At 35.0% G+C, this 27,289-nt stretch overlaps 1 protein-coding gene across 4 annotated transcripts in view; it reads left to right on the top strand.

The window, feature by feature from the left end:
- The window catches only part of KCNMA1 (potassium calcium-activated channel subfamily M alpha 1), a 413,411-nt gene that overhangs the window by 224,887 nt on the left and 161,235 nt on the right, over positions 1-27,289 (top strand). For all 4 annotated transcript variants that reach the window (XM_054382054.1, XM_054382052.1, XM_054382053.1 and 1 more), the window contains exons 4-6: positions 2,195-2,288; positions 5,118-5,229; positions 26,744-26,819. In XM_054382054.1, coding sequence (XP_054238029.1) covers positions 2,195-2,288; positions 5,118-5,229; positions 26,744-26,819 — 282 coding nt within the window. The remainder of the gene's footprint in view (positions 1-2,194; positions 2,289-5,117; positions 5,230-26,743; positions 26,820-27,289) is intronic.

Raw genomic sequence — 27,289 nt, 5'->3', positions numbered from 1 at the left:
CATTAAAAAACAACAACAAAAAAAAAACCCAAAACCCCAAAAACAAAGGACATTTTGCTTGCCTTTGAAGTGGACATGAAGGATGCTTTAGGCATATGACAAGCAGAGGAAGCTGCTCTGGTATTAGCTAAACCAAAGTCAGAAATCAGGATTGTGGTCTACTGTGCTAAGTGGTTTGCAAACAAGATGAAGATGTGTTATGGTTTAGCTAATTTCAGATCTTGTAGGTTTTTGTAAAAGAATGGTACAAAAGTATAGTCATTAGCTGCAACATTAGCTGACCTTATCTAACAATCATGACAAGTACTAAATAACTGTGGAAAGGAAGATAATGAAGCTCTCTCTATCCTGGTTATAAATCTATGGAATACCATTAGCTTCAGTAGATTTCTGCATCTTTTACAGGAACCTAACATGGAATTAAGTGTTCAAGCCTCTGGGTTGGTGCAGGGCTGTTCATTCTGTTTCTCCTGTGTTTCCTGTGATTTCTGTTGGCAGGGTGCATAGTGGCTCAGTGGGTAGCCTACCTTATTTTGACAAAATCCTTTGTTCTCAGTAATGGCATACAGAAAATGATCCTGTTGGGTTCTCAAATTACATCCACTTTATTTGTAAAGTATGAGGTGTTGTCTTCTGTCCTGTATGTTAACGTTTCACTTCTCTTCCCTTCTGCCTGCTTTTGTAAATCAATTTTGTTTGAACTATAACAGAAATGTTTCATAACTTTGATAACTTTGCAGATAGCTTAAACATTTATTTTAATGTAATTTCCTATAGCACTGAAGCTTCATAAAATATAAAGCTATTGTACATCAAGGAGAATTTTGCTGTATACATTCATGCATCTAAAGAGAGGAAAGGGCATGCTGTACTTAACTTGTTTGACCTGTAATGTATACAAGGAATGGAAAATTTGGCTGCATGCGTAATGGCCTGGTAGCCCAGGTAGTTTCCTTTATGCCTTCAATTAGGTAACTTACATTCATAACGCATAGACTCTTGCTTGTTGAGCAGTCTAGCATTATATTTGCAGAGCTACTGCTATACTAACTGGTATTATGTTCACATTCAGTGATTTATTTGACCTGGGAAGCCAAAGAATTTCTTCTTTCCTAAAAGAATGTTTTCCAGGGCTCCAAATGATCAAATTTTCTATGTCCTATTTTTCCACTTTATTACACTTGTGATGAATACATGATCATTTGCAATATATGTGTGTATATATATGTATATATGGTGGGACATTATGTATATATAGTATATACATCAGCATATATTGGGACGACTTTCAGTTTCGTCTGTGACTTCAATATTGTTCTGTGGCTTCACCAACCTATTTTAGAAACCTCACAAATAAATCACTAACCATACTTTTGGAAATTATCTTCTTCCTTAGATAAAAGTATTAAGTACCAGTTTGTATAGAGTAGGCTTTGGACTTGTCTCACTGTTAAATAAAGCACAATATAATAAGCTAGAATTTGCAATGGCTGCTTGACACACACAAAGGTATTTAAATTAACCTGCATGCAGAAATTAACCCTTAGAGTACTGCTTCAAATTCCTCAATTTATTTTGTTATTTAATTTTACCAGTGGGCTACGCTGCTTTTCTACTCGGTTCATAGTACTGTACATAAAGTACATTAAATAGCTATACACAAAAAAGAAGTGAGAAAATGGAGAAAAAAACAAGCCGAAACCAACTTCTTATAAACAAGGGATTCTACAAGACTAAGTCTCCTAGGTTGCTAATGGGTAATATATTCCTAAGCAACTACTTTTCTTTTAAGGTTTCATATAATGACATCAATTAAGGACATGTTATGTTTCACTGTGACTTTGTGCTTGTTAGGCTTGCTGCTAAAGTATCATAGGTATGTCTCCTATAGAAAGAAGTCAGTTCTTTAAGGGTTAATATGGGGCTAAGGAATCCTCAGGTATTCTCCTGCTTGTCCCTTCTTAAAGGTACCTGCATGTTAATTCTCACATATTACCTGAACAGGTGAATATAAAGACTGTATGAATGACTAACTGAATGAATTAATTTGAAATGCTTGCTTGTATCTTGTAAACAACTGGAAAACAGAGCTATGATTTCTGAATCAAGGTCTTTAATGAAATGCATAAAAAATTCAGTGCGGTAGAAACTAGTATACTGACAATTCACTCTGATTTCTTTTTCTTTCAAATAGCCCAATAGAATCTTGCCAGAATTTCTACAAAGATTTCACATTACAGATCGACATGGCTTTCAATGTGTTCTTCCTACTCTACTTCGGCCTGCGTGTAAGTAGTGCATCTTTGATAGCATCAGAAGAGAAGGAGTATAGCTAGTTAGAGAGTCTTTGAGTATGGGCTGACTTTACAGTGGCTGGACAAAATTATTTTCTAAATTGCATGAGCAAAGCATTTAATTGAGAACATTAGGTAAGCAACAAAACTAAGCATCTAATATCACCAAGGAGACCAATAGTTTATAAGCTAAGCTGTCTGTTGCAGAATGTTCTTGTGCTGGTCAGTGATGCTAAATCTAGTTTGTATTCTCCATGGAGTGATAGCTACCTCAGCCAGGCCAGTGAATACTGGATCCCTTCCTCTGCAGCCAGATATGTCTTTGGCAGTTGAAGGTTGAGATAAAAGCTGATAGAGCTGCTATATACAGTTTTATGTACATCCAGTTACCCAGACTACTGAGGAATGCTTTGAAGAAGCATTTATTTTCTTTGCAGAAGTAAATACTAGTTAACATACTGAAATGTGTATCCTTGGAATATACTTGCCACTTTCTGAAAATGCAGTAGTGCTGTGTCAGGATCTAAAATCCTGGACATCTGAAACAGTCACCTGAGAAAGTTTGGGCCAGTAATGCTCTCCGTTCAAGATGTTGGGGTGTTCTGGGGTCGTTTTTTTTTGTTGTTGCTTGTTGGGCTTTGTTGTTTTTTTTTTTTTTTTCTTTTTAAAATATATTTTGAAAACTACCTTTGCTTATTGTTAGTTGGAAAATCAAGGAAAAATACCTCAAACACAATAGAACCACAAGAAAAACCTCATGTGAGCAGAAAGCCTGACACATTGATCTTTAAATTTGATGCAAGTATGGCCTCATGATCTTTCTTTGTCCAGAGAGTACTGTGGAGTATACTCTGATCCTGGAGACTGAGCTCACTTTAGCAGTTACAGTATGTGAGACGAACTGCTAGAGTACCTTCTTCACTTTTAGTTTCAAACAAAAGGAGCCTTTGTTAGCCAAAACTGAAGTATGATAAGTGGGGCTGATATGGATTCACCTGAGATTGGTAATCCTTATCTAAGTTAAAATACTGAAGTATAACTTCAGTTCTCCAAGAAGTCCTGCTGAACTAAACAGGAGTTCCCGAGGAAGGGATAATATGCTGATGCTTGGGTGTGTGGGTGAGTTTTCTGGTTATGTAATGAGCATCTCATACCTTTAGCTATTTTAATTGTTATTTGTTGGTTTTTTTTCTTCTGAAAAATACCTGCTGTGAGATCTCACCAGTAAATTAAAGAGAAGAAATATTTTACAATCCCATCCTTCTCTGTCTCTTCTCCCTGAAATTATATAAATATTACCTTATTTTCATTTCTAGAAAATATTTGTGTTTGAACACACACACACACACACACATTTTAAAATCTTTGTTGGCTAGCATCCAGTTATGTGAGGACTCAGAAGTGAAGTCTGCAAACTGCTGCTGAAGTTAAAATTGCATAGGTCGGCACATAAGCAAGTGGTAGAGTCTGGCAGAGATACACCAGATATGGAAGTAATTCTTCTTTGGCAGTGATGGAATTATGCTAATGCTCCTAGAAGAACATGATGGTCAAGTATAATAGCATTGCTTCTGTAATGAAATTGGCTTTTCTTAGTTCCTAGTTTCCTTAGAAAAATATGATCAGCCTTTGCATTCAGATGACTTTAATTGTTAGGTAGCACCCTTTAACCTGTTTGAAAGCCTAAAGGTTGTGTGCTGTGGAAAGGTAAATGCTGATTAGAACATAGGTTATGAAAATATTGGTTTGATATCTTAAAGAGCTTATACTTCCAAATATTTTGACTACTTTTAAATTCAACTCAAGTGAATAGAAAGCTTCTGCTGAAACTGGATATTTTGTGTGCTTTTCATGCTGCAGCATTGATATTCAGTAAATACAGGCTAACAAAATGTCAGCTTATTTTGGGGGTTTACTCTTTTCCAAGGCAAATGCTGCTCATGTTGTCTGTCTTCTTCATAAGTATAATTTCAGCATTCTTGATATCAGTAGAGTCCTCTTTCTATTACTGTATCTGGGATTCCAGCAAAGTTTGTATGCACCATAAAATTTTTCTGTTAAGATTTTAAAGTAATTCTAAAGCCAAATAGAATGCCAGTATTTTCTTTGAAAAAGAGGCAATGCATGTTGTCAGTCAGTAATTAAAGCAAAAACAAGCACAGTTTTGAATTATCTTAGTCTGTGTTTTAAGATGAACATGAGTAAAATTATCTGTTAAATATCTGTGATGCAATAATTCTTTTATTTGTGCTTTTATATTTCATATGTATATAAAAGCATGTGTTTTAATTATTACTTGAATGTGAATCTAATCTTGTCATCTAAGTTTGCCAGTATTCCCTACACTGATTTTGTGGTCAGGAAAGAGAAATGACTTAGGCCTGAGTTATGCCTTGTAGAAGTCATCTGGTGGTTACCTCTGGGGAGGATGATAATGGGACTCTTTGTAAACTATTGTGTATTTAGAAAGTTAAGAACAGGAAATACACAATAAGACTGCTACCAGCATATTTGATACACTACAGCAAAGGTGATATATCTATACTTTTGTAATATTATTGATATGTTGTTAAAATGTAGAGAAAACGTGTTTTAGTACAGATACTACAACTCTTCATATAAATGATCTGTTACCAAGCAATGCACAAGGAAGACTTTGTGGTGACACATGTTGTTTTGTCTGAGCTGACCTAAGGCATCAGTTACTTCCTCACTATCTTTGGAGTTTAATATTTTAGAATGGAAAACATTGCACATATTTGACACCAGCATCAGCATAATCTGATTCTTTCATCCCATCATCTGTTGTTTTTTCTTTTTCAGTTCATAGCAGCCAATGACAAGCTATGGTTTTGGCTAGAAGTTAATTCAGTAGTAGATTTCTTCACGGTTCCTCCAGTGTTTGTGTCAGTATATTTAAACAGAAGTTGGCTTGGTAAGTAAAACAATATTTCCTTTTAATTTCTGTTACAAAAATACTTAAACTTTGAACATTTTAATGGAGAACTTCTTCATCTTGTGGCATTATGTATGGCAGAATGTTACCAAGGTTGGCTTTGCAGTAAATTTGCCATGTCAGCAGACAGGTGGGTTTATGTCAGAAGCAGCACTTCAGTCCACTTTATTCTTCATTCATTAATATAATCTCCCACTCTAAGTGGTGGTGAGCTCCAATTTGAAATTACTGTGTAACATGAGTCTGGTTTTGATAGAACTGTGAATTTTATGTAGTTGTCTCAGCTTACAACCTGAACAAGTATGCACTGCACTGGTTTGCCATGAATTGCTGTACACAATAAAATAATTTTTTTTCACGTTTTGAGCCAATGTAGGGAAATTTTAAAAGCACTGATACAATATATTTGGAAAATTTGTTTAGGTACCTACTGGGCTTAGCTATCATGTATTTAGAAACTTGTAAGTAGCAAATACATAAGACTTCTACCAACATGTTTAATGTGCTACAGCAAAGGTGATATCCCTATACACTGTAGAAACACATTAGAAAAGAATATGCTATATGTAAAAGAGAACACAAAATGAAGCTATGCAGACACATTAATTCAAGAATATCCATAATGCAGCATATTGTTTCTTGTAGATATTGCATAATCTCTCTAGTTAAGTAAAATGAAGGTAAAACCTACAAATGGCATGCTTTGTAGATGCTATGTCTTTAGACAACAGATGAAGCATCACAATTTGACAGTGCGTTTCTCCAGAAATACAGGCAATTATTCCTGAGAACTAAAGAAGGCAGTTTGTGTTTCACATGGAAAGGAAAATATGGCAGCTATTTTTATAGTGCTATATTTTCAACTTGATATGGAACTGTAAAGATGCAAAAATTATTCATGAATTACTGTTGGAAAAAACCCCAGATTAATAAATGTATAATGCATTAGAGTTCAGTGGTTATTAGTATGCCAAAGAAGAAAGTGATAAAACAGCCAGAAAAGTTCACTGCAGATTCTCATGTGATTATCACCTTCATCACATACTTCTGCTGAATACATAAAACAACGTAATGCTTTCTGAAGGAGAAAATCTCATACAGTTCCATATTATGATAGGAAATAAAATGGAGGTATGTAAATATAAAACAAGCTTGTGCTTAAAAGAAAATTGCTGGTTTCACTAGCTGTAGTTTAATCCCAGATTCTTTGAATTATTTTAAAGAGATATATTTTCATACTTGATTGTGATTTAACATTTTCCTAGAACTTTGATGTTAAAATCTTTGGAGGTAAAAACAATCTAAGATCAGAAACTATAATCACAGAATCTATAGAAGAGTAATATGAAATGAAAAAATAGGAAACCCGCAAAATTTGGGAAATGGGGCAAAGAGATAATTATGTGAGACAAATAACCCTTTGTCAAAGTGACTGACTGCATAATCGACTGACTCATGGTGACACAGCAATCTAATTAACAGTGCCAGCAGAAATAATGAATTTACCCATTTAGCAGTTTCTGCTGGATAGTTTTTATAAGATTGATGTAGTTTTGCCAGCAGAGTTAAACATTGTACTTATTCATAGAATTGAAAGGATTTCTTGTTTATAAAATCACTTTACCTGTTTTCTCATGGAATCCTTCTGAGAGATTTATCACTGGCTGAGGCACAGATTTTTTTTTTATTTATTTATTTTAAAAATGTAATCATTTTCAGAGCGACGTATTTACAATGTTTGAGCTTTGCACCTGCTTCCACTAGGTTTATTCTAAAGGGGTTTTCACTTTAAGGAAAATCATGCTTAGTGAAATAAATAACTAGTTCAAGATTTATTGGCATTCCTGTAATCTAGATCAGCAAGTTATTATTTGGAGATGCTGTGAAAGAGTTGAGATGCTGAAGTGTACTAGTGAAGTTTTTCTATTCCTTGACACCTTTTAAAGAAATGGCAAAATTTACTCTGCCTCTGGAGCTCAAATACTTTGGATGTAGTTGTGGATAATACAATGGCAGGACTGGATGTGTGAGTGGAAGGGAAGGGAGGATGTTTGAATGATATTACAGTTTCAGGTTAGATGCCTGTTTTCCCTATTATATAGTTTTTGTAATTGAAAGAGATATCCTTCAGAGTAAGTAAGTTCTGGTTTCTCCATCATGTGTCTCTGTGGAAATAGGGTTTGCACAGAGGGTAACCTTTTAGAGAGGTGAGTAAATAGAGTACTTGATCTTAGGCAATGTGAAAATCATTTAACAGGTCAGGCTTCAGTGTATCCCAATAATCCTTTGCATGTTTTAAGAATTTGTTATTGATTAAGCAGAATTCCTTTATATGCCTTAATTTCAAGATAATTTAGGAGCCCAAATAAATACATTGTTGGTATATATTAAGCATCAGGGTCTTTCCAAGTTTATTTCAGTATTGGTTGGTATCAGTAATTTGTGATGAGTTCATCTGAGTACTAGACAGAATTAAAGTCACCAGAATGTGGCTTTCTGAATTCCTGATTTCACAGGAACTGTCCTGGTTTAGCTTACTGATAATAAACTATGAGCACACAGTTTAAAAAGTATTTTTAAAAAATCAAACCATCCTAAATGAAAAATAAACTTTGCCTTTGGAGCATTAAATGCTCATTGAAAGATGTGAAGCAAAGGATATGTGGTCTGAATGTATAATCTTTTAATGTACTATAGTGGAAAGCCATTGGATTTTTTTCCTTACACTAGTTCAAAAATGCCACCATTCAGTTATATGTAACTCTTAGCATGTGAAGCCTTCCACCTTTCCTGCTACTTTTTTTTGCTTTCAGTTGTTCATAAATATATTTTAGTATCTCAAAATGCTGATTCTGAATAATTTTTTTTAAATCAGTATTCGGATTCAAATCTAATCCTTCACCTAGATTCCACTATGCAAACAAAATTGAACATGCAAGAAAGATAAGATGTTGCTTTTCCATCAAGAAGTTTCTGGGATTGGTTGGGTGATCACTGTCTAAAATACAGTGGTGGGCACAACATCGCTTTAAACCTTCAAAATATGAAATTTTTAGATTTGGTAAATCCATTAGAATTTATGAGGTATCATTTTTGCTAGAATAGGGTACTATAAGAAAAGAAAGTACATGAGCAAAATACAGTTGGCATGTGGAATGATCTATATGTTATTGAAATAATAGGTGGAGAGTAAGAAGAACAAAGTAACCTGTAATTCAATATATACATTGCTTTGACATTTGGTATAAAAAAGTTTTATACTCTGACTTAAAACTCCGCGGATATGAATGTCAATGTGTTTTCTGATGTTTTTCCAACACTCTTCTTCAAACAGTAACATTTGTGTAGATATTGACGCGTAAACTAAAGCTATGCTTTATAATATGGTAGATACTTTTTTGCACCACACAGTACAAGAAACTTTTTGATAGTGACAGAAGTATAATTCTCCACTTCAAGTGCAGGATTCTGTGGAGTGGAGAGAATCTTCCCAAGGGAAGAATGGTAACAGAAAGGGTGGAGTTACTGGCTCTTGAGATTTTACAGGTCATTTTGAGAGTTAATTTCAAGTGAATGGTGCATTGCTGAGTCTGGATACTGTCTTTATATTCTGAGTGAAGGTAAGCTAAGAAAGTTGTTGGGTGAAAACAAAAAAATTACAATGGGAGAAACAATGCTGTGGTAAAAGTCTGTGACAGGAAAACGTTTGTTTCCTGAATAACCAGTCTGTAACCATATTTGAATCTGCAGAACTTGATTCCTTTTAGAAAACATATATGTTTTAATGGAACTTAGAGCACTACCTTATTTATACTTATGCAAAGAAGTGCTCTGGTAATTAAATTGTAGGGACACCAGTGTGAGAGAGGAATTGTGAGCTCCAAAACTTTATAAATGCATCCAGAGTTCTCAAAAGTATCCCTTTCTTAGCACCTTAGGTTTGTTATCATTAGCAAAGATTTTGTTGGTTAAATATTGTGTATTTCTGCCATCTATTGGTAAAAACTTTGAATGTGCATCCAAATTCTGTATTTCTTACAAAGCTAGTGTATTTTTTTTAGCTTTAAAACATTTGGACTAATTTACCAGAATTTATATGTTATTTTTACATAATGGAAGCTAAATGCTGTAAAATTTCCTAGAATTGTTTTTTATGTATATATGCATAGGCACTACTTTTCTTTACAGTAGCATTTCTTTGTATGCCTTCAAGCATATATCAGAAGGAATTTAGTGAAAATAGTTCTGAATACTCAATCTGCTTGGTGACTTGTTAATATGTCACTGAATGGACTATATGACATTTGTATTGTATTGAAGACAGCATTTTTTTTGCTTTCTTCTAGGTACTTTAATCAGTTCAGTTTTCACAGAGCAGGCACATTTTGATAGGGTACCAGTTAAAGTGATACTCACAACAAGCATTTAAGTTGTCACAATATTAATAGCAAAAGATAACCTTGTGACAAATATGTATTTGTCATAACATTCAGGAAGTATTCTTAGGAATATTGTGGCACACAATTATGATAACATGCTGCTGCTTCTCTCCCCTCCATTGATGAGAAGTTAAGCAAGTTAGGCAAAAGGCACTAGGGCAGAGAGGACAGTACTGATCTCAATTGTCATTGCTTCCTGTTGCCCCCATGGGTAGGGGGCATACCTTGATTTTTCCTGAGTGAGCGAGTGATAGGCTTAGCCCAAATGTAGTCATACTCTGAATGCTGAGATGTTACATGTTCCTGTGCCATGGTATGGGTAAGATCCCAATGCCTGCTTGTCTTGGATCCCCAGGACTCTTACTGAGACTGGCAAAATTAATGTTTGCCTTTTTGTCCCTGCCTCAATAAGGACTTGCATGGAAATGAGTTCAGAAAGTTAAAGTAATATATAGGTTTAATTTATTCAAGTGACATATATAACAGATTCAGGATTGCTGGTGATAAACACACTAACTGCAAATGTCTGAGCTTGAGTTAATAAATCCTGGGTAACATCCAATAAAGCTGGGGATACAAGCCTGTGCAGTAATGCTAATATATAACAAAAATGCTAGCAAAAGTTAAGCTGTGTAACGAATACAAAATTCTTACCAAAAAGGTGTCCCTGTTTTGGTGAAGAAAATGGAGCACAGCCTATGAACTCCTCTCCTAAATTCAGTCTTTTACTCCCTGAGAGGTATTCCCGTCGTGCTTCTTTTATCTTAGCCCTACCTGTCTCTCATTTAGCATAATCTGGATGGAGAGATGAATAATGTAGCCGTGTTTAGCATGTACCGAGGGATGTCAACTTCAGTATTAAAATTGCTGTTAATTAGGAAAAGGTCTTTGCTTGGGCACTGTAGGCTTGAAAACCTGTTTTGAAGCTGCATCTTTTTGTTGTTTTAGCCTTACTTTGTTAGTTTTAGCTGAAACAGGGCTGTCTTCACAAGACTCTTTCAGCCACTTGGCAGGCCAGTTTCATGGGTCTTCATTCCCCCAAGCAACTGTTACCAGTTATATTGTTTAAATAAAAGTGCTTCCTAGTTTATCTGTCTGTCTGTACTACTTTGATTTCTTGCATCTTCTGTGTCCTGGGAGGAAAAACTTGATGGAGCAAGAATGCATCTTTAGTGAGGGGGGGAAAAAAAAAAAAATCTAAAGTTTCATGTTACTTATAAACAAATGCATATAGTTTGTTGCTATCCTGCTTTACACTAGCTTGTTATCTTCATTATCAAGCATCAGGTCCTCTAGTATTATTGATTTACTTTATTAGTTTTCCTCCAGAATATTAGTAGAAGTATTAAATAATCTAAGGTCAAGAACACATCCCTGACAAGTTTCCCAGATTCATTTCAAGACTTAATGGTTCTTGGTCCATTTAATTACTGCAATGGCAATGCTGAGTAAATTGCATTAGTATTTATAGCTTTATCACTCAAACATAACATTTAATGGAAAAGCTGATGGGATTGGATGTTTTTCTAAAATGTATACATAAATATAGTTCTCTATCTTGACCACTTAATTTTTTGTTAGTAGAATTCTTTATTTTGTGTAAGGTGTATTAATAGGTCCATGGTTTTTTTTTTTAAACATAGGGAAATAACATTAACTTTCTTAAACATTTCTGGAACTTCTATAAACCAGATATGCCAGGCTCACTGGAATCCAACATAAAGCAGTCCACATAATTTGGTTTTAAAGCTATTGGATGTAAGTTACCCAGACGTGATGACTTCAAAATGTCCATCTGACACAGGTGTGTTTATTAGCTTTCTGAGTCACGTTAGGCAGGAAAGTCATCATTACATAATTGGAATTTTCTCAGTTATAAAATAAAACATATAAGACACTTTCAACTTTTCTCCATTATTATTGAAATGCCTGTCTTGCTGATAGTAAACAGCCTAAATATGAATTCCATAATGAGTTTTTCCTTTCTTGCCAAGATAAAGTCACATAGACAACCCTCCTTTCAATGAAACACAGCATTCTTTCACAGTTGTAATATTTAGAACTCCTAAAGCTATATTAATACTCTTCAGCATAAGTTATTTTAATAGACATTTCCATGGTGTAAGCTAAAGTGATATACCCAAATTATCTTTTGTCATCATCAGTTAATACTCTATTTCATTTATTGCATTTAATCTATTCATTATACATTATCCAGTAGTTTTTCCCCTTGATATCTTCTTCAATTGATTTCTTGGTAACTGCTGTGAGTTTGGTTTTTTTGTTTTTTTTTTTTTTTAAGTACATTGAATTCGAGTAATGTTACTGGAGAGTGTGATATTCTCAACTTTGACATTTCAGTGCTTGTTGCTTACACTATTTTATACTTAGTAAGTAGTGTAATTAATATCTGCATATCACCCAAAATATCAGTGCCTATAACTAGATGAGAGTTTATATTCTGGTAATTAATTAATATAACTTAAGTTTTGTAATTTCTGATGACCATTTCTGAGCTTTAGTCAATTTTGTATTTCTAGGCATATAACTTCTATAACACAGTTTAAAGGATCTCATTTATCTTTAGGAACCGGACTAAATCTAGTGAGATGCCTGTGTAGCTCTCATTAATTCAACACCAGTTGTCTACTGTGCTCTGTGATGCGTGAGGCTTCACTTATGTGAAATTAAGGAGAGATGCATTATGCAGTTTAAGTAAATTAAAAAGAAACTAGTTAGCCATTTTCCTCCTGACCTTTTTGCAAGATCAAATTGGTCATAAGCAAATCCTGTTGAGACTGAAATTGATATAAACTGATAGAGATAGATGCGATCTTACTAGAAAGATTAGAAGTTAGGAGTTCTGTATGAAACTTCAGAAAGTTCATAAAGTGGTTGTTCTTCGTAAGTATAGGAGAGCTCTGGGTGAATTTATGTACTCAATGGATGCAAAATACTGACTTTACTGCTTATGTGACATTCCAGAACTGATCCTGGATGGATAACTGTTTGTAATCTATTCCTTGATCCACTCTTCAATTTTTACGATTACTGAAATTTACAACACCGAGTCAGGTGACATGTAAAGAAGGAAAATGTGGGATGTAATGTGTTCTTCCAGCAAAAGTATTTAAGGAGCCTTCCCTCCCCCCTCCCCCCCCCCCCAGTTTTTGTATTGCAGGATACTTATACTGTCTGGCAGAGTTTCATACAATATTGACTTAAATCATGAAGACAGTATCTTTCATAGTTTACCGCTTTTTGCCACTTGTTTCACAACAATTTCTTAGTGCTTAAGATTCTCTGGTACTTCTGTATTTATAATGTTCATGCTTATATTACAGTGGCTTATTCTTGATTCACTGTTGACCTTGTTATCACCTTCCACAGTGTTCAGTGTCATGCCATCTCAAATTATAAAGAATAAAATAAAACCAGAAATACAGCAGAGTAAATCCAGTCCATAAACAGGACTTTTCTCTGCATCACAAAAGTGCTGTGGAAGTTACTGACTCCTCCATATCTGCTTGCATTAGAGTACTATACCGGACAGATTGCCAGAAAATCTTGGCTAATAATGATCCTCAGAGAGCAGTATTTATTTGTTCTTAAGTGCATGCTTTTGGATCTTTGTGCTTCTTTTCCCAGTATCTTCTCTTCAGGGAACTCTGTAGTACAGAGTGGTGTTAAAGAAGCAGCTACTGTTCTTTGGAGTGCACTTCTTTAATTCGAGCTTTTTAAGTTTTAGTTATTTTTGAAAAAAAGCAGTACATTGTGCTTGCAAAATTCATGTAGGCTTATATTAGTTGTGAAACATTTTGCTCTATATCTATCTATTTCTCTGATTTGATATGTATGAAGCCAAATGAAGCCAAACAATTTGAATTTTCTTGGTATTTTAGGTTCCAACTATCTAAGCTTATCTTGTCTTCAGAACTTCACAGGCATTTGGTGGAAGAAGCTTTTCTTATGAAATCTCCTAAACTGCCACTTCAGGTCAAAAGTTGAAATATTGGAAAAGCAGCCTAATTGACTTTACCGTCTCTTTTGTTTGTTGCTAGTAAAAATATAGCAGATCATAGGTAAAGATAAAAAACAGAATAATGCATCTTTTAATTCAAGAATAGCATTTAGACTTAGAAAAATGTGGGGGTTTTCTACGTAAGTAAAACTTCTACTATATACATTATTTTTTTCTTCTAAAGCCATTTTCATGTTTCAGGGTTAGGCGATTTAGATGGGGAAAATATTTTACCTTCTTTTTACGTCAGCTTCTATAAAGTAAGGCAGATGGAAGCTTGTTGTACAGGGTCAAGTCTAGTACACATAATTTTGTTCATGATTCTTCTGCAAAGAATGCTGTTTTAATTAAAGATAATAATATTATAGCATCACTGTGGATGTTTAGCAGGAAAGAATCAGCTAAGTGCCAAGTTCAGTTTCAAGAGATTTGTATTCAAGTCAGGATATCTGAAGACAATAATTTGCATAATGAAAAGCAAAATGTTGTAGTCCTTTATAAGCAAATTGACTGAGAGCAAAATGGTTTAGTCTACTGCATTATGAAATTCCCAAAGTAGTAAAAACTCTCCAGTGGTTCTTTCTCCTTTATCATCTCTGTATACGTGGTAGCAGTTACTCTCTGAATCAGTATACGTTATCTATAAGCTTTGTTGTCTTCCTAGTTGCTGGTTACTTTTCCTTTGATCAGCCCCTTACTCTGTGGAGCATTTCCCTTCAGAGCTGTCAAAGGTTTTGTACTTATTCTGCAGTACAGTTACACTGGTTCCTTTCCAGCCACTGTGCATCCAGCAGTGAATGCCAATCTCATTCATCCACACTGCAGCCCCTTGGCTGTTCAAAGTGTCATGTGCTTGAAGATGTAGAATAATATCTGTTGATGTTAGACTTGGGGAGTGTAGATGCATACCTCCATAGCCTAACAGAGAGCAGTCTTTTATTGCTCTGAGCTAGCTGTAAAATTAGTGTCCAAGTATGACGTTGGCACTGTGTGCTGATTTAATACTATTTTCACACTGTATGGGTTTGATCACTTTTACTTATTTCTGCTCTGGGATGCTTTTCTCTGAGGTAAGTCAAGTGAGTCCATGAAGTTCAGGGATGTAATGACTCTTCAGCCTTGTGACAGAGGAAGAACTAATCACATTGGGGTAAATATAAAGTCCTAATATGATTTGAATACCTTCCACAACCTTCATATTTATATTTTTAAATTTTCAAACTTTGTGACCCTATTCCTATTCAACATCCATAGAGATTATGGAAATTCTGAATGGGTTCTTACCAATGTTCTGTTACATAAAGGCTGCTGTATGTAAAAGTTCACTTTTTAATTATGAACTTAGGTGATTATGTATGTTATAATATTAAGATAATCTTTATTAAAATATGTACTGTAGATACTGAATTTTTATATTTTTATATAATTATATGAAGTTTAGTTACTTATGATGAAAGTATCATTAATGAAATGATTAGTAATGGCTAGATATGTAGTTAGGACAAGGCAATAACTCATAGGTTATTTTTATAGTGGTAGCAGGCAGTAGTTGTCATGATGATGTAGCCATCAATGAACATCTGAGTCTCTAAATGTCAAATACTGTAAATATAAATTGAAATGAGTTAGGATAATCTATAAAGAAAATACTGCAATCCCAGATTATGTTTTCTGTTAAATCCATGTTAAGACTGAATTTGGATTCTGTTTTAATGTTTCACTTTCCTTCCCATTGTGGGTAAAATGTAGTTATCGGCACTATTGTTACACTTATAAAAGCAAAGAAATATAGAAAATAAAACCAAACCAAGATAGGTTCCTCTGAATTCTCTTGTGCTTACTCTCTATCTCGGAAATTCATCTAAAGAAAATGATACGCAATTGCAGGCAGGGCAAATCATATAAGAAATATGTTGCATTCTGAGTAAAATAGCAAATGATACCCAGATGAGGAAGAACAGCATCTTCTAGGAAACATGAGACATCTGCTTTTCTAGGCACTGGTTCTAATGTACTCTGATGGTGCATAGAAATTTTGCCTAGCTGTTCTCTGTGATTTGGTAACTGGCCAATTAGTGCAAGCATTTGTATGCGCTTGAGGCTGAGAATTTGCTTCTTGGTTGGTAGATCACAGATTTTCTGCCTGACATGAATTTGAAGAGAGAACTTTTTAATGCTACTCTCTTTACTGGATTTCTTCTTGATTCAGAGTTAGTGCTGAACTGACTTGCAGTTCTTAGAATTTGTGTTTAAACAGGATACAGTACTGAGCAAGTGAAAGCTAGGGGTGAAACAAGGGACACTGCTAGATGATGTATGGATTTATATAGCAGCTGTATTTCCAAAAAACAGTTAAAAACACTGTAGTCTTTGATTTCTATGAAATTTTCTGCCTAAATTCCTAATATGATGGGTGGTACAGTGTTCTGTTCCTTGTTATCAGAATATTAATTTATAGCACATGCAAGGAATTGTTCTGTACATTCAGTAAAAGGGCATCCCTTCTCTTAGGCATAAATATTTTATGAAGCTTGGATCTGGTCAGAAAACAGAATTTTTTTTTTTCACTTGGTTCATAAACATATATAGAATTTCATGGCATGGCATTTTTATAACCAGTTTTTCATAATTAATACCTGCATGTATCTGCTCATATTTGTCCTTTATATATTTTCTTCTTAAAATTCAATGCCTAAAGCAGTTTCAAAGGCTGGGATCCATTGTATCATAATAATTGATTAGAACTGATATATTGGACTCCTTTTCCAGTCTTATTTCATAGTATGCTCATTGTTTCTTTGGCAGTTATGGCCTGTGCCTTCTGAATCACAGAAGCAAGGACATGCAGAATTGCACGTCTTTTTTTAAAACCAATGTTCTGCAGCATGAGTCAGGCTTTAGATCTGGCCTTTGTCCTTCCTTTGCCTTTGTTCTTCTCATTTGTCCTGCCCCATGGTTACAACCTCTGAGAATAGCATATTCCTGTGCAGTTTGTTCCTGGTGAATGCAAGGGAAAATTTTACAAGATGATAGTTTGTAATTCTTTAGGAAGTAAAATTACTTTTTATTGAGTTGTAATGGGCACTTAAAAAAACAAACCCTAAGCTTCCAACCTGCAGTGCCTCCTTTCTGCAAGGATAACTTGCAGAGGTGTAACCTCTTATTTCAAGGGTTGTCTTGATTTTAGTAGCATCATCAGTAAAGTAGCCACTTCTCAAAACACTTCAGTATGTGGAAAGGATTACTATAGCATTAAAAAAGCAAACCCCAGAAAAACAAAAGGTGAATAAATTTCTTTTCTCCCTAGCTCTTCTTTTTTCCCAAGAGGTAAGCATGAATGTTTTTTATCCCCCCCTTCATGCATTCAGTCATTTGTTAAAAATGGCACCACCATAAATTTGGTGGGCTAATGCTTCCTTTATAAAATACAGTGCTTACAAGATAATACACTCTGATTTTATGTGAAGACCTGCTATTCATTCACTACTGGAATATGACATAGTCATTGCCTAAAGTGGTATAAAGCAGCAAAATTAATGTTTTCATATCTAGTGACTGTTTTTGTTATCACTAGTGCCAAGATTTCTCTTGTCAAAGTCTTTAGACTTCAAGACTGGGAGACTTAAAAAAAAATAGATACAATGACATGCATTTCTTCATGAACTCAAGTTTGGATTATGAATTTACCTTTTAAATAATTACATTAGATTAATAAGTAAATGCTTTGTGTAATGAACATTAGATTGTTCTGTTTCTGTCATAATCCACAGACAGTGCTACAAAGCTGTACCAAAAGGTAGTTTTTGTGACCAAACACACAACCATTTTTAGGGTGTTGTTTTGTTGTCAGGTTTTTTTTTGGTTGCTTGTTTGTTGTTGGTTTTCTGGGTTAGTGGATTTGCTTGTTTGTTTCCTATGAATAATACTTCTAAATGTTTTGAAATAGGACCATTGCAAATTTTACAGGCCAAGCACCTAGTTCCTGCGTAGCCAAAGCTGGAGCTCAGCTGCTGAGAAGGCTTGCTTTCTTCCCCTGCATACGTGATTAATAGTTTCACATATGAATGGACTTTGAAAACGAGTTTTTATCTAATTGTAGCAAATCTTCCATAAGTATATCAATTCATTTGTATGGCAAGTTCAGGAAGGGTCATGGAGGGATATGCTCCAAGTGTAAACTTCTGTTAAAAATATGGAAAAGTTCACTTGTGACATGGTTTAAATAGCTTGGCTTCTCTGAAGTTACAACAAATCTTAACAAGGTATCCTAGAACTTGCTAGAACAGAATGAATGTTCTTGGAGTAAATGTTTTAGAGCAGACTGCACACATCTCCGTTGTTTCTGACAACACAGAGTTTAGAACTTTTTAAGTCTACCTCAGACCCGGAGACTGTCTACTGCATCCTTCACAGAGGTAGGCAAAAGTACAGAAATACTGGAAACAACACTGTTTTTGTAATGACACACTTTATCATCTTTGTTAGGACTTCAGGTTTTCACTCATGCTAATCTGAGCTAGATGATGGGCTATCTAAAAGGCAGTTTTCTCAACAACTGAAGAAAAAATAGTTTCGTCTACAGAGAACCACTTTCTGTAATCTTATTTTACATCTAATAAGAAAAATTTGGTCAAGTAATGGGTAATATAGGTGGCAGAGAACTGTACTCTCACTGAAAACAATAAGTTGTTTGGTGTAACTGGGTTGCAGAACAAAATGCTAAAAAAAAATGTTCCATTGGAAAGCAGAAACATCTGCACAGGAAGGTAATGCAAACAACTCTGTGAGGCTCTGTGATTCTGAATACTTCTCAGCACAATATATCATCATCCTACTGCTGCTACAATTTAGATTTTTTTTTTTTTAACCTGTGGAACAGGTTTCTTTTAGATTTATTTCCAGGTTTTGTCATTTAATTTGTGTTTTCAGATTTTGATGTATGCAACAGATTTATCAATGCACTGCAAGGAAAAGGGAGAAAATTTGTAAAAAAATTGGTCTGTCAGAAAGCTGAGAGAATTAAAGGAATACTGTCAAATTACTAAAACTAAAATACAGATTATGTAAACTAAACTGCTTGGCTCTTGTTATTTATTACTTGGGTACTTTTTTTCTTTAGAGATGTTCCAGGCTCACAAGGTAAACGGATTCTACACCCAAACGGTTTTATCCATAAAATTGTATAATAATAAGATTGTAGTACTATTCACGATAAAATATAGTAAGAAAGAAAAATCATATCCCTTATATAGTAAAAACAAAGTAGGACATTATTTCAGTTTGAGCTGTGGAAGATGTGATTAGTAGCACAGATAAGTATTGCCTTGCTCAGGCTTTCCTATTTGACAGGAATGATTCCAGTGTTTACAGATTTATTATATATATATCTGCATGCACATGTAAAGAATCAAAACCAATACATACTAGTCTAAGTGGAGTTTTACTATTGTGACCACTGGCAATATGACTGAGTTAGTTGTAAGAACATAGTGTGAAGGTTACAATGCAAAGGAGTCACGGAAGTGGTTTGCATTTGATTACTTGAAATCTGAAATTTGTTGGTACTGTGCTCCCCATTTCTATATTTGTCATTGTCACCCTTTAGTAACATTTCCAAAATGTTTTGAGATCCTGAATATTTCCTATAAGCACATGAAACAGTCTATTTTTGTGTCTGCTTTGCATTGTACTCCAGATGGCATTGATATATTTTTAGCATATACAGGTTTGTGGCTCCTCTGGGGACAAAAAGTAGCAATGGTAAAGCACATTCCTTGAAATGAAGGCAGCTTTTTCAAGATGAAATTTGTATGTTAAGCTCAAGCCAGAACATTGATTAAGCAAGCATATTATATATTGTGGAAGGTAATATCCCACATTTACACATTTTTTAAAGAGCTTTTTCTAACTGAATGATGGGAGATGACTGAACAAAAATCCAGTCGCTATTCACTGTGCTCTTGCTTGCTCTGGCTAAGTTGTTGATGTTTTTTCCTTTAGTAATACGGCTGTCATTAACTGGGATTAGATGAAGGGTTGTGTTTATTTGTGTTGTTTTTTAATTTCATCTGGGATAAATCCTGTAAGAGTTGGCTGATTATGTGACCTCCGCCTTCTGAATACTGGCTTTAACTGAAAGGCAGATATGTAAAATTGCCAAAGAAAATAATACACAGTAAACAATTCCATTTATGTACATAAATTACAGGAACTATATGCTTTGTTGAGAGTACCTGCTCATCCAAAGTGAACAGCATCACCTTTGTGGGGTTTGGATCAATGCGTGTGGTTGTTTGGTGTATCTGAAAGCAGCTTATGTGGTAATATCCGGATAGAAGATGCCTTTTAAGCTCTAATACATCACAGATCAGAGGAGCATCTGCACTGCCTTCCTGCTTCTGTGATTTGTTTTGTCCAGCCAGTTCGTCATACTCTTAGTCTGTTTTGTGAGGCTGAATTTTGGATGTGAATCAATTCTGTTTGTTTTGTGCTAACACAAATGGACTAGTTTATCCTGAATTATCTTTTGGTGACAACATGTGAAGGTGAATTTTTCAATAGCCTGTGTACAGTTGAATAAATCTGCTTCCAAAGAGAAGTTCTGTTAAAGAAGGAACTCTGAGCTGTCTCTGCATGTTGATATTAGCAAAAAGAAGGGTAAATATATGACTATCTTCGCTGTTAGTGGATGCTGTGACAGAAGACTGGACCACAATACTTAGGTGCAGTGCTCCTGAAGCTGAAGACCCATAGTCATGATTCCCAGCAAGATTTTAGTCTACCACAACACTTCTGGGGGCACACGTACAGAGACTTACAAAACTACTAGAAGGCGTAAGAAATCTCCTGGAGAATTGTTCCAAAATGGATATCGTATCAAAGCTGGACATAATGTCCCTGAAAAGGAAGAACAGCAAACTTTTCGAAACTCCTTGGTGTCCTGTTATAGGGTCGGCTCATACTGGGGTAAGGTCCAGCTGTAAACTATTTCTTCAGAACTGTAGTTTGCGAGTCTGTCTCTAGTGCTAGTATTCTTTTCTATTAAAAACATATTTAATTTTTCAGCTTCAAAATAATGCTACAGTATTTCAGTTGCTTTATAGGAAAAATTCCTTCCCAAACTCACAGGCTGTGATGTGCTCATATCTCCCTTGTCAGTGGAATTTTGTGTTGACCTAGAATCAAGTAATCCAGTCTTTATTGAAGGATAGATATAATATTCTGCAATGCTGGCATTCTGAAGAAATAATTTTTATAATGGTTGTTGCTATTATAAAAATTGTACAATTTAAAGACATGAAGCAGAGAGATTTATTAATAAGTCTTTGATCCAGCACTGTTTGAAAGCAATTAGTATACAATCTATGTAGATTATGAACTTGATGCAACTTTACTGTCCTGGTTCACAGAGTATTGTTGTTTGTTTTTTTTTTTCATATTGTGGACCGTTTTCCCTGCTTGTACACTTGCATAACAAAAGCAGACAGATGTATCAAAATATTTTGGCTGTGTTGCTTGCAAGTAATTGCAGATTCTTTTCCTCCCTTGCTACTTCTTCTTGTCTTGTTCTTTGAGCTTTCAATTTCAAACCTATCTAAAGGAAGTGAAATCTCAGGTTGCCCTGTTACACTATGTGAAGGCATTCAGAATAGGATTATTTTGCTTCTTAAAAATTAGCTCTTTATTACATGTGTCTCAGAAAAGGTTCTGATTTCCTAAATATGGATTTCAGACTTAAGTAAACCATATGGTGTTAATGAGGTACAGGGTAGAAGTAGATATTGAAAGCTTTGGTGACAATCTCATTCTGATGAATGGGTGAATGGTTTGTCAGGAATGGTATTTGTAGTCTCTGTTTATTTAATCCTTACACCAGTATTTTGGACATGCTGTTGTCAGTAAGCAAGAAAACACAACATAGAGCAGTAAGAAAGGGATTATATATCTTATTGATGATAAATAATGTAATGCTTGAATCTGTTCTGGTAGATTGACCTCTCATGTTGTTTGAAGAAATATTTCAGTTCCTGTTTCTGTTTTTTAGAATCTTGCTAAAGACAAATAAATTTGTTGTGATTTCCTCCTTTTACCCTTCATAGATATAAAATGTTAATTTTCCTTTTGTTCGGGGGTTTCTAATTTATGGATAATCCTGCTTGCATCTGTATATGAAGTGGAAAGCATCAGTCAGTAGACAGACTGAAAAACTGTCAGACAGGAAAATACCGCATTTCAGTACCTTTTAAGACTGTAAAGTCAGTTAAAGCTTAAGATAATGTTGTCTGTTCTGTTGTAAACTTTGCAGAAAAATTAATTAATTACATTGCTTCTGGCAGATAGTTTATTGGTCATGTTTAGGTTGCTATTCTGGTCTAAAGCACCCATTTTACTAAGTCCTTAGTAAAGAGTCAGAAAGCAATAGCACCTGACTGTACAGAACTGAACAAATACGTAGTGAAATGAATAAAAATACTCCTGCTATATTCTAGATCGAGCTCAGTATCTTGTTTCTTATTGCAAAAATCACTGATTTTTGTAATATTTAAGAAAGATTTCATGTTTTGGTCAGTATTTGGCGTCTCTTAATGACCCTAGTGTGAGTGTGGATGTGTCAGATTTTCACATCTAAATTTAATGTACAGCATATCAGGAGGTAGGTGTTCTCTGGGAGTCATGTAGGGCTCATGAGGGCTTTTTGTTGTTATTGCTGTTTGTTATTTTTAAAGATTCCAGGTTGAACACACAGAATCTGAGGTAAAATTACACCATATATGTTATCCAGGAATTTACATAATAAACATGATAGAATGCATTGCACACATGTTAAGTTTTCAGTGTACTTTGGGAATGCTCCCTTAGTTGTACAGGCAACACAACTATCTAAACAAATACTTTCACAATAAGAAAATAATCCTGTGGTATATGTGGAATTTCATACCTGCAACTCCATTTATTGCAGTTGACATGGAAACTATTGAATAAAATTACTTGTCTCATATTGATAAATCAATCTGGCTTGATAATCACAAATTTTTTTTACTGGTATAGAAATCTGTGAATCTCTTAGCTTTGTTCAGGGCATTGCAGCTGAAATAAACTCTCCTCAGAAGCATACTGTAGTCATCAATTTAGAATCAGAAGACTGACAAACTGAAGGGGCCTTTCATTTTATCTGTGTATTTTCCCGCTGTTAGAAGTCTTTTCTAGGTAAATAAAAGTATTTTTATATTTTTCATATAAATTATAGTACAGAACATTGTATCCTATTCCAGTCAGATCCCATAAGAAAGTTTTGATAGAAAAACATTTGCCAAGAAAAAGATGAGTGACATGATAGTGACAAACCAAGTATTTCCTGAGAATTCCATCCAGCAGTTTGCAGTTAACTTTATGAGGCAGGATTCTGTGAAATGTGCAAAATTCGAATAGACCTTACTGTAATACATAAAAAAGTTATCCTATCTCAACTACCGAATGTATCATTTAAATGTAGAACAGTTTTGGAGTTATTTCATATTAAAGAATTCTTCCCCCCATGTATAAAATACATTCTCGAATACTGCTAAGGAAAGAGAGATGTAGGCATTTGTATATCTCGCTGAAACAGCTATGGGAAAATGGGAATTCTTGTTAGTGCTCCTATTATGGAATTTTGCTTACTGTTCTAAATGCACTGATAAACATAAAAAAAATTCTATTCTTGCTGAGTTGGTAGTCCTGAAAGACAAAACATATTTTTTTCAGTCATGAGTCAGATTTCATTTGAAAACAGAAAGAGAGTGTAGCGTGGGAGATTGTGTTATTGATTAAATGAGATTAGTTTTCAGAGACAGGTTATTTTTAAAGGCGTTTTGTCAATAATTACTCTTCAGTTAGACCCATCAAAATCTTTCCTATTTTACTTGTTTTGATTTTATGTGCATTTATAGGAAGCTACCTACTGAATAATTTATGTTGACTACTGTTTCATTGTGACAAGGTTATTGCTGTGAGGTTTACGGTGTGATCAGTTTATAGATGCATGTATGATTGCAAGCACACTTTCATGTTTCACTGATATCAGCATCAGAATATATTGTTTGTGGACTTTTCTTTTAGGAATCATTCAGTTAATTCATCATCCCTTTGCTGAGTTCAAGGTTATACAAGTAGTCATACTTTTAGGGGCAGAATAATTTCATCTGAGTTCTAAGCTTAGTTTATTCTTAGCAGCAGTTTTTTGTAGTCTGTTTGAAGAATAAGGATGAAACCTCTGAATTAGCTTCAGTCTTTCAAAATGCATGTAATTTGTTAAAGGGTCAAGCAATCAATGTGATGGAATATTTAATAGTACCAAACAGATTCATTGAAATACAGCACCTCTTACCTCTTTCACAGTCAAGCTTTAGAAGTAACTACTCAAGAATAAGAATTCCTTTCTCCCTTGTTTTGGTTCAGCCAGTATTGCTGGATATTGCCAATAGACCACACAAGGTTTCCACGTGTATAACCTGCTATTACAGGAGATGTGCACTCTGGTGCGTTGTATAGCAGAATTTGTCTCTACTATGTAGAGTTGTTTTCACTGACTGACTCTTGGTGATAATAGTGCTAAGGAGGGTAAACACTGCAGGCATGGTGGGTTTTGCTTGCAAACGCTGTACTGATGCTTGTATGTTCAGTCCTTTAAAACAAGACACTGAGCACCTGTAAACAAAGTTACTCAAACCTGCTGTTGCAGAGGCACCCACAAAACAGACAGCAGCAGCCACCTGAAAACTGTGGATTTATTGCAATTAATCTGCTCTCCTGAAAGAATAAAACTATGGATTTGGATATTAGTTGGGAATATATTGCTGCACAACTAGTTAAACTATTTCGAGAGAAAAGGAGAATCTCCCACGGGTAGCCAGGATATTTACATACACACTCACCAAGCTGGGCTGAGGACTCCTTAGACAAGATCCTGTTCTAAGGAGCGAGGATCTGGCTGCCAGGCTGCTTCAGTGTTGAGAGAACTCAACTCTCCATAGCAGGACTCCGTTTACATCCTGTCTGAGTGTGGCCTGGGTCAATTTCTTACTCAGTTGGAGGGCTGAGTCCTCCAAGCAACAAAAGGGTTTCTGAGTCCTGAGTCACCAGCTAATGTCTGGGGGCCTTGAGCTGGTCTTTATCGGCTCCTAGCAAGCTTCAGCCCTGGGTGCTTGTTGGGGGTGGGGGGTGCAGTTGTACCCGCCACACCTGCCCTCTGCAGCTCTGATGTCGTCCAGTTCTTTTGTCCGGTTCTATATGTTTTGTTCAGATGACTTTTCAGAGTTGTTTTTTATACTGTCTGGAGTATCTGTCTGGTGGCAGTCAGGTGAAGTCGCTGGTGACTGGTAAATAATAAACATTACACCCATTTTAAGAAAGGGTACAAAGAAGGACTCTAGAACTACCAGCCTGTCACTCTCACCTTTGTGTCTCGGAAGATCATGGAACAGATCCTCCTAGAAGCTGTTCTAAGCACACAGGGAGCAGGGAGATGATTACAGATAGCCAGCATGGTTGTCTGCAGAACTTAATCTATGATGATTTTCTTCTCTCACAAAAATTACATTGACGCAACATAGTCGTCTTGTTCTATCGTTTGATGTCTCAGCAACTACAGTCTCTTTTATGCATTTTAAGAGTTTGGATATTTGCAAATAGATATGAAGTTTATGTTTATTAAACATAATTTTGTTACTTTTTGTGTAGATCCCTAAATCCAATTTTCAAGTTGTGATTGATCTTCAGAGGTCGCATAGTAATTAAAAAGAAACATTAGATTCATGTAATTGGAGTGATATTTTTTCTACTTTAATGCTACTTATGAATCTTAGCAAGAGTAAAAATTTGATACAACTTTCCAAGAAATGTGGAAATAAAGCCTTGATTTAAATGCATCTCAACATACGCATCTTTACTCTTGAGGGAAACCTCTTAACTCCACTGAGATGATGAAAGTTGTGACCCGGCTTATATGCTTGACAGAACCTTTCCTTAGGTTTCTAGACATAAAAGGGGTTTATAGGGCTGGAATTGGTTAAAATAGAGTATGTGTTAGAAGAAGCTGTCTTGGGCCTAACTGTGTCAGTCACAATACCCTGTTACACAATTTTTATATAACTCCTGGCTGTACTGTCTAACAAAAATTATTCTCAAAGCCTTATTTTATAAGCTGTGCATGTGTATGATACACAATGTACTTTTATTCATATGCCAAAGATCTGCAGGCAAATTATTTACTATCAGCATAAGTCTCTTTTAATAATTTAAGCCCTTAATCTTCCATAGTATTTTCTCTTGCACACTCTCTCTGTGTATGTCACGCTGGCTTTGTACGGCTGTTCACACAACCTGATTTCAACACCAAAATGCTGTTTCTTTGTAAAAATAGTTACTTCTTTAATAGCCAAAGTGTCACCTATTCCTGTCGTCAGTGTCTGATGGAAAGAGTTATTGCAGATTTGCTGTTTTAAAGAGAGAATGGTTCATTTCTCTGTTCTGCTTGAGATTTTTTAAATTCCTGTGGAGATAGGGAGTATTATTACAATAAAAGATTTTACGTCATTAAGATTTACCAATTTAATCAGGCATATATCCAGGTTATCAGATCTCTTGCCCATAATCTCTTAGTTTTCACTAAGCAATGCAGGAGCCTGGAGAATTAAGGCGGTTCATATCTGTATGTGTCATTGACAGCCTAGAAGAGAAGGACATGTGCAATAGATCTGCCAATAGAACCTCAGTGATATTTTTTCCCTGTAGCTTTTAGCCTGTATGCTAAATCTCATCCCATGGCTGCCTACATAAACTAAAGCTTTCTGGTAGGATACTTCAGCTATTAAGGAAATAATTTTAAAACAATTTGCAAGAGACCTGGTAAGGATTTTGGAAACATTAAATATGGAAGAACATTTCAAAGGTATGCTACTTATTTTGATTTAATTGATCACTGTCATTGTAAGTGAAATGTTACTGTAATTTGAATTATTCTTTACTAGATTTATTTTCTTCTTCTTTATTGCAGGTTTAAGATTTTTAAGAGCCCTTAGACTGATACAATTTTCAGAAATTTTGCAGTTTCTGAATATTCTTAAAACAAGGTAAGACATTTTCTTATGTACTGAATTAGTTGCATTGGTGACAACATAAATGACTTAGGTTGTTGGTTACTTGAAATACTTATGTGCTGATAAATTAAAAGCAGAATGAATTACAGAGCCCTGCACTGATTAAATATTGCTTCTTTCCATGTAATCAGTCCAGAATACAGTTAGAAAGCATTTTGAGAAATAATCACTGTGGCTTTATTTTTTTTTTTTTTAATGATCACCCTTCTTCACATCAAAAACATATTAACAATTAATTTCACGCTAAACAGTCTTTAGATTGTGATTATTGTCATTAGCATTTCTTTCATTTATGTACTCCAAGTAATATTCTGGCTTTCATGGATTCTTTGGGCTATTAATACACAACAGTTGTGCAGAAGCAGTACAGTTGTGAAAAAATACGTAACTTTGAAGAAAACAAATGGGAACTGTCCCATGCTTTGCAGCTGAGGACACATTGC

The sequence above is a fragment of the Indicator indicator genome, chromosome 7 (assembly GCF_027791375.1).
Source record: "Indicator indicator isolate 239-I01 chromosome 7, UM_Iind_1.1, whole genome shotgun sequence".
Taxonomy (NCBI): Eukaryota; Metazoa; Chordata; class Aves; order Piciformes; family Indicatoridae; genus Indicator; species Indicator indicator.
Note: the sequence above shows the minus strand (reverse complement) of the source record. Positions and strands in the feature narration are given on the sequence as shown.